The 8,479-nt window shown below is 50.9% G+C and overlaps 1 protein-coding gene across 1 annotated transcript in view; it reads right to left on the reverse strand.

Moving 5' to 3' along the window:
- Positions 1–3,563: 3,563 nt before the first annotated feature.
- COMMD4 (COMM domain containing 4) overlaps positions 3,564–8,479 on the reverse strand; it is a 31,934-nt gene continuing 27,018 nt past the window's right edge. Inside the window, exons 2-8 of the mRNA XM_042782067.1 lie at positions 5,396–5,467; positions 5,116–5,181; positions 4,867–4,906; positions 4,470–4,589; positions 4,238–4,318; positions 3,694–3,870; positions 3,564–3,604 (exon numbers count right to left, since the gene is read on the reverse strand). Coding sequence (XP_042638001.1) covers positions 3,564–3,604; positions 3,694–3,870; positions 4,238–4,318; positions 4,470–4,589; positions 4,867–4,906; positions 5,116–5,181; positions 5,396–5,467 — 597 coding nt within the window. The remainder of the gene's footprint in view (positions 3,605–3,693; positions 3,871–4,237; positions 4,319–4,469; positions 4,590–4,866; positions 4,907–5,115; positions 5,182–5,395; positions 5,468–8,479) is intronic.

The following is an 8,479-nucleotide window of genomic DNA, read 5'->3' on the forward strand; positions in this document are numbered from 1 at the left end:
CATTTTGCAGAGAAGCCTGAGGGTTGCAGGGGAGCACCCACAAACCTGGCCACAGCCCCTGGCCCCCATTTCAAATTGCTGAGGAAGCCCTGGCCTCCGGGGAGCTTACTCTGGGGAAGGAAACATGGCTCTTAACAAGAGCTCTCGCTTTTAGGAAAAAATCCAAATCCTTACCAGGCCCACCCTCCAACAGCTCATTTCCTCCCAGGCTCCCTTCACTCATAGGCTCCAGGCACCCTGCTCTTCTTCACATCTCCATGCCTTCGCCCTGCTGTCCCCTCATGCTGGAACCCTTCCCTCAGCTCAGAAAAGTCACCTTCTCAGAGTGGCCTCCCTGACGCTCAACCCTGCCCAAGGTAACACCTAACTACCCCTGCAATACACACCTTTTCTTGGGGGCACTCAAGGTTGTATTATCTAGTAAATAAGGTAGTCACAGACTTATATGTGCTTACTTAACTAATCTGTAGTGAACAATTTCACTTATTTTTCCCCCTCACCACAGCAAAGATTCTGCTTCTAGGTATGGCTGGCATGTCTCTCCCAATGCCACCGAACCTTTCTCCAGAATCAAAGCCTCTTCAAATATGCAACCCCTAACAGGGACCCCCGAAGCGGTCTCAATCACTACGGAAGTAGATTGCCCAACCTTCCTTCCGAGGAGTGGCTGGTGGGTTTGAACCGCCAGCCTTCTGGTTAGTAGTCAAATGCCTTAGGCACTACGCGGGATGGACTCTTTACTACCCTTCCCCCTCTCCTCAACTTCGCCCAGGGCCTGGCACCCGAAAGGTTTCGATCTGCGGGAAAAGGTGAACTTCTAGATTTCTGCTTTTGCAACCGTTGGAAGCTCTATGTCTGTTTCACCCCCCTTCTACTCCCCGCTGCGACCCTACCCACGGTTAATCGCGGTTCCCTTCCTCCCTCAAATCCCCTCTTCATCCCAGATCAGCTGCACAAATCCCTATCCCAAAGCACTGCCCCTCAGACCTGCGCTGGGCGCCTCTCCCGGACAATCAGCAGCCACTAAAGGGTTAATACCAGGGGCGGAGCCGCGCCAAAGAGCATGCTGGGGACTGTAGCCGCTAGCCCAGCGCCTGGTGGGAAATGTAGTTCTGCAGGGCGAGGGCAGAGACCGAGCCTGCTTGGGTTGGAGTCTCCGGGACTTGGTGAAGGCTTTGGGGTAGTCACCTGACTAGGATGTGGCGGAGGAGTCTGGCTTACCGCTTCCCGGCGCGGACGGGGGTCTGAAGTCAGTCTGAGGACCCGGGTTGCAGCTGTCTCCGCGATTGGGGGGCAGTCACCAGCTGGCGCAAGACCGGGTGGGCACCCCCAGCAGGAAACGACAACAAAGCTGAGACTTTTGCAGCTGAACGCGCACAGGTGCTGATAAACGCGGGCCCTGGGGACCTAGTGGTAGCCTTAAGTGTTACCGCAATCAGATGCCACATAAACATCACCACCGTCTGCAGAGAAGTGCAGTCAAGCAACAAAAACCAGGGGCCGAGGAAAATGAACTTTAGATGATCCGTAAGGGCGGGTCTCTGCAGGGTCTCCGTGCCTTAACTTTTAGGCCAGAACTCAAAGAAGGAGCCAGCAGCAAGAGTGGGAGCAAAGAGTGCAAAGAAATATGGCAGGCAGAAGGCCCGAAGGCAGGAAAGAGATTGAAAGATACTGACTGGCTGAAGACCCATGTGACTGGAGTGTAGCTGAAGGTAGTGCTATGATGTGAGAGCGGAGTAGCCAGCATGCTCCAGGTCTGGTCAGACAGGGCCTTGGAGGCCCCAGTGAGGAGTCTGGGCTTTATTCTCAGTGAGATGGAGCATGTATGAGGCACTGTGCCTATCCCATAGACATGATCTGCCCCCCTCCCTACTACTTCTCCTTTTCCCCCACATCTGTTTTGGCAGAAGTATTTTTAAATAAATTAGACAAATTATGATGCATCATCCCTGAACACTTTAGTATGCATCTCTGAAAAACAATTTCCTACAAACCACAATACCTTTATCTAGTAAAGTTCACAATAATTTCTTTATATCTAATACCTACCTTTGTTGTTGTTGTTGTTGTGTGCCGTCGAGTCGGAACCGACTCATAGCGACCCCTCCTTGGGTTTCCGAGGCAGTATCACTACGGAAGTAGATTGCCCAATACCTACCTAGTCCACATTAAAATTTCCCCAATTGTCAGCAAGTTTTTTTCTACAACTTGAGGCAGATTCTAATCTAGGTTTATGTCTAACCATTTTTAATCTAGATGGAATCACTTCACCTCCCATGCACCCCCCCCTTGTTTGTCTTTCATGATACTGATATTTCAGAAGATTAAAGAGATATAATCCTTAGACTCCAACACACAATATCAGAGATCTGCTAAAAGAGATTTAAATAAAATCCAGAATCTCATAGTACCCAAAACATCCAGGATTCAATCAAAAACTCATCTACTCTATCTAAAAGCAGAAGAGTTTAATCAGTCCTTTTATTTTTTGATGCTCAAATGGTTTCATTTCTGGCCAGTGGGACAAGCCAGCTCTTCTTGACATGACACATTCTTCTCTGATGGCCTCCTTGTACCAGAAAGGCTGTTCCAGGCTCATCTTATACTCTCCCTCCCCCAACCTTAGAATCAGCCTTTTCTACAGGGAGCCCGGGTTGGTCTAAGCTACTCCCAGGAATTCTGAATCACAATACAACAGACCTTCCTTTCCCTGAGCATTTTTTTAACACTGTCACTATGTGGTTCTGTGTGTGTGTACAAGAAATACTGAAGATTGTTATAAAAGGAAGGATCCCTGATGGTGTGACAGTTAAGTGCTTAGTTGCTCACTGAAAGGTTGATGGTTAGAATCCACCAGCCACTCTGTGGGATAAAGACCTAGCAATCTGCTCCTGTGGGGCAGTTCTCTTCTGTCATGTTGCTGAGTCAAAAACCGGTGGCACCTAACAACATTATAAACGGGGGAGAGTGGAAAGGGTTCAGGCATGAGCCCTTCTTCCTCCACAAAGATGGCAGGAGTGAAGGCCCTTCTCCTTTCTGTACATGGGCACCTGGCATTGGCTTGCTGCGAGCCTGAGGCTAGCATAGGAAGTACAGACCCAAGAGCATCACAGGACTGCAGAGCTAGAACCCTGCCTTTTCTGTGGACAAGCTGTTTCTTTTTGGTCCTCATTTTGCCTCACCAGCAGCTGAGAAAATGAGTGATGGGCCAAGTGGTCCGTATGTCACTTGGTCTCTCTCACAAAAACCTTTGATCTGAAACCTAAAAAAGAAACCCCCACACACACTCCTTTATGCTTCTGTTTATTCTTCCCAACTTGTGAAAACAGTTGACAGGTGCCTTTTATGAGGAGGAAGGGCAGTGGTGGAAAAAGGTCCTTAGGATGCCTATGCTGAATTCTCCAGTGGGAACCTAGGAAGCCAGGGGCCCAGGAGGCCAGGGCCTGGGCCCAGTCCAGGCATCCAACATCATGGGGCTGGGGCCACTCCCCAAAGAGAACTTCAGAGGCCAGCCACTTGACACGGGTAGGGCAGCTCTGCACAGGACCCAAACACCATTCTCCTCAGCCCAGGGAACTCATCAGGGTCTGGGCCTGCTTCAGTTCTGCTGGAGGAAGAGGTGGACATGCAGGCAGGCAGTCAGGCAGGAGCTGAGAGGGTCCTCTTACCCCTCTGGGTCTGGCTGAGTCTCACCTGCCAGTAGGACCTGGAACTTTTCTGCTGAGAGGGACATGGCGATAGGCTGGGCCTTGGCACCGGGAGCAGATGCCACCTCCAGCTGCAGGTGCACCATGGGCTCCTCCACAGACCGCAACAGACTGGAGCTTAGTGTGTAGTCCACCCGCCAGCCCACACCCTCCAGTCTGTTCACTGCAAGACAGTGTGGGGTGGCTCTCAGGATCCCAGGTAGCCCTCCACCCTTCAAGGCTGTGTGGCCTTTGAAAAGCTCCCATCTCTCTCAGCTTCTTTCCTCATTGTCACAGTTAAGACAATAATCCTGACCTGGGCTTGGTAATGACAGGGCAGGAGTTCAAAAAACAGGAGCCCAGATGATCCACACCAGATCTCAGAGGAAAGAAACCTGGGCTGGACTCAGAGACCCAGGGGTAAGCCCAGCTCTGTGACTGCTTGACATGTGACGATGGCTAAGTGTCCCCTCTGATAACTGGCAACTTGCATGCTGCATGTGCTTTCTAGAATGGACCCCAGGTCCCACCCTAGTCCACCCTACACTTACCGCGCAGGCTGCAAGCCCGCAGGTGCTCCTGCAGGGGGCTTTGCTTCTCCTCATAGCAACGGCACAGGCTGGCCGCATGCTCTGGGGGCAGAATGAAGGTCCCTTCAGGTACAGGCAAGTCTCGGGCTCCTGGCCCAGAGAGGTGGTGCCCTTCTCAGTGTCACATGGCCTGGCCTGCTGTCCAGCAGCCTTTGACCCATAGGTTACCCACCTGCCTGCCACATCCCTGTACCTTTGGGTAGCCCCAGCTGCTGCAGTTCACTGGACAAGGACTCGCCATCCACGCTATGCTTGGCCGCACTGGAGAGGATGAAACTCAGCACCGCCACCGTGGCCTTCACATCGCCTGACTCTGAGGGGACCCACGGGTGGGGTGGAGGTGTCATTGTGGCCCCAGCTGCCTTCCTTTGTCCCACCATCTTCAGCTCAGAGCTGCCAGGCCTCCCTGAGGCACAGCCACTCCTCCTGCTCGCCCAAGAGCTGTTTGAGGGCACTGGGGGCAGGACTGGGAGCACCTTTCTTCTGCAGCTTCTCCACTATGGCATGTGGTCAGGGAAGGCTGCTGGGAGAAGGGGGCCTCTGTGCCAGGTACCAGGTCCCTGAAAGGCCTGTAGACTCGGGGTACTCACCAAACTTGGCATCAGCTGTGAGCTTCAGGATCTTCTCATACTATGAGGAAAGGAGGCCCTCAGGGGGTACCCGACCTCTCTTTCCCAGCCCCTTTCCCCCCAGACCTGGATCCTATGGTAGGGAACAGGCTTGGGCAAGAGGGAAGGATGGGAGTATCCAGGAGGTCTGGAGGCTGGATCACCCACCTCCCTGGGCCTGGTACAGAATTTCAATAGAGGTCATAAGGTCATGCCAGTCCCTATACTCACATCAATCCCCTGTCCCAGAAGCTCCTTCAGCACCTGGCTACACAGCAACCGTAGCTTCACAGAGGACTGGAAGGGAAGGCCTCACATCAGCCAGACTAGCCACTTCACTCCTCCTGCTGAGAAGTTGGCTCAGAGAGGGCTGGCCACATGATTCAAGTCACACAGCATGCTAAGACAAGCTGAGAACATTGCAGCCCCAACCCTAGAGTGACCTCACCACCTTCCACCCCCACAGCCCCAGTCCCCCTCCCTCCCTACCAGGTAGACCCTATGCACTCACAATCTTAGCCAGCGTGCTGATCTCTGCCAGGACCCAGTCAGGACAGTCCAGATCACCACAGAAGCGGAACCTCTGCACAGGAGGGAGGCAGATGGTCAGGCTGCAGGGAGGGCTGGGGTGTGTGACTGTGTGTGTGTGACTCCCACACAACTGCTCATCAGAGACCTCTAATCCCTGTCCCAGGTGGATGCCCTCTGGCCATCTGTTCCCTCCTATCACCAGGCTGTTTACAGAATCCTCTTCCTGACCCACTGGCTTTGGCCACCACAGTCATGACTGCCCATCCTGGCCTCTTAGTTCCTGGACAGTTACTTCAGGCTACCCACTCATGAGTCTTGCCCACAGCACAAACTGCAATAGCCCTGATGTTGGCAGTGCAGGCTGCCCACAGCTGTTGGTTCTACCCCAAGTGCTTAAAACTGAACAAAACTTGCACTCCCATAAGCCTCTCTATCCCCCACTCCCCAGTGCTCTAACCTTCACTAGCTAACTTGGATTCTTGGCCCATTCTGTCAACCGTGTTCTTGCCGATACCCTCCATCCCCTGTCCAATTGCCCTTTGTCCTGTCAGCCTGCACATCAATATGCATGTCCCTCTTTCCATGCCTCTACCTGGGTTGTTTCCACATACTACTATAACAAAGGGAGCTCTGCAAGCATAGTGCCTAAGGCATGTGACTGCTTACCAGAAGGCTGGCGGTTCAAACCCACCAGCCACTCCTCGGAAGGAAGGTTGGGCAATCTACTTCCCTAGTGATACTGCCTCGGAAACCCAAGGAGGGGTCATCATGAGTCAGGTCCGACTCGAAGGCACACAACAGCACTAGAACAAAGCCCCACAAACTCAGGCCACTGCAAATCCATGCTCTCCAGATTCTGCTGGGTCATCAAAGCAACCCGGCAACCCCACTTCCCTACTGCCACCACCAGTCACTTCATACCTCATCTGCTCCCCTTAAACCTCCAGCTTTCAACCCCTTTCACCTGCCACAGCACCACACTTCTTGACCATTCCTGTACCCCCTACACTAGGACTTCTATACATGATTTCAACTAAGTCCTCTAGCCACAGCCACAGATGACTGTCACTATACTCCGCCCAGGTCTCCCTTAACTGCTCCGCAGCTTCTGACATGACCCCACTGTTCCTGAAACACCACGCCCTTCCAGGTTTCTCCCTCTGGTGTGCCTGACTCTCCTTTGCTGGCTCATCTTCCTTTCCACAGCCCCTAAATGGGACTCCACAAACTGTTGACTGTGGCTACTGTAGGGCAGGGGTTTGGGACTGGTAATGAGATAATGGGCTATTAAGGATGGTCTTAACTTCTTACTCTATGTCAAGGGATCTTAATCTGTGCTATGGCAACTGGTGACGCCTTTAAAACCCTTTTCAGAATTATGTTTCTAAATGCATAAATAGGAAGGCAAAGAAAACTAATTATACTGAAGTTATCAAAATATTTAAAACAAATCTGTGATATGGTATTGTATGTGTTCCTATATTAAACTGAAAAACAAAATACAGCAGAAAGTCTACTAATCGCCATAATTTGGAAATGATGAGCATAAACAATACTTCAAGATATCTGCCAACAGCTATAATGTGATAGGAAAAGATCTGTGATTTCTATTACTGACAAAATCATAGTTGCTGCTAATAATACTACTTTTTTTAGAAACATTCATACTATAAAGAAATACTAAATTTCAGTTTGAAGTTAGTGAAAATAAAGATTTATAATTTTCCCTAAATTCATGGACCCCTGACTTCAACCCACAGAGTTCTGTATACCTCTGTATTGTTTGAACATTTTCTAGGAGAATGTGTTCCATTAAAAAAAAAAAAAGTGTCCCTCTTGTAATTTCTTAGAATGCTGGCATTCTCCAGGCTCTGTGCTAGGCCCTCTTGCCCCTCAAGTCACACTTTCACTGAGACAGCTTTTGCATTCTTAAGAGTTCAATTATCATCTTTTTGCAGATGACTTCCAAATGCCATTGCAGATTCTCTGCTGAGCTCCAGATCCTTAAATCCAAACTGTCCCCTGCTCAGCTGCACCTGGATGTTCACAGACACCACTTATTCAGCATGGCTTCAAGTGATTGCACTCTTCCCATTGAAACCTGCTCCTCCTCTTGGCTTCCCCATTACACCACCTGGGAAGCAAGCCTGGGCTCCTCCTCCTCCTTTTTCCCCTCCTGCATTTCATCCCTGAGACTGCTGATTTTCCCCCACTTCTCTCTCCACTGCCTCCACCCTAACTCGCCACCACCACTTCTGGGTGTCTGCTGCCCCTGCCTACACTCCCCATTTCCCTTTTGATTTCTCCATAAGGATCTTTTTAGCTTGCCTGTGCCCTCCTTTTGAAGTCCAAACTTCTTTATGTGACCCAGAATGACTTGGTTTTTGCTTATTTGTCCAGCCTTGTCTCTCGCTAACTTCCAGATAGTACTCTTCCAATGAACTGCATTCACTCCTAGGAAATCATGCTCTTGCTCATCTCAAGTCTTTGCACATGCTGTTTCCCAGTCTGAAGACACAACACCCCACCCCTGCATCTCCCAATTCCTGGTACACAAACTGCACTTCACCCAGCCAGCTTCTTTTCCTGGGTCCTCAGGCTGATATCTTCAGGGCAACCTTTCTGACACAATGCATATGGCCCAATTAGGTCCTTTCTCCTCCTGTCTTAATGTTAATGCCTAGTCAAGCCTCAACAACAACAACAACAAAAGCCTCAGGGAGATCTGGTGGCATAGTGCCTAAGGCATGTGACTGCTAACCAGAAGGCTGGCGGTTCAAACCCACCAGCCACTCCTCAGAAGGCAGACTGGGCAATCTACATCCGTAGACACTGCCTGGGAAACCCAAGGAGCGGTGGCTATGAGTCAGATCCAACTCTGAGGGCTGGGAGTTTGCTTTTTTTGTACTCAAGCCTCCAACTTCCCCTCCTCTCCTGCAGCTGAAGTATTAGTGCATGGTATAGAGTAGGTGGTAGCATAGTGGCTAAAGCACTTGACTGCTAACCAGAAGGCTGGCGGTTCAAACCCACCAGCCACTCCTCGGAAGGAAGGTTGGGCAATCCT

The sequence above is a fragment of the Orycteropus afer genome, unplaced genomic scaffold, assembly GCF_000298275.1.
Source record: "Orycteropus afer afer isolate SDZICR_OR568_19922 unplaced genomic scaffold, OryAfe1.0 scaffold00233, whole genome shotgun sequence".
Taxonomy (NCBI): Eukaryota; Metazoa; Chordata; class Mammalia; order Tubulidentata; family Orycteropodidae; genus Orycteropus; species Orycteropus afer.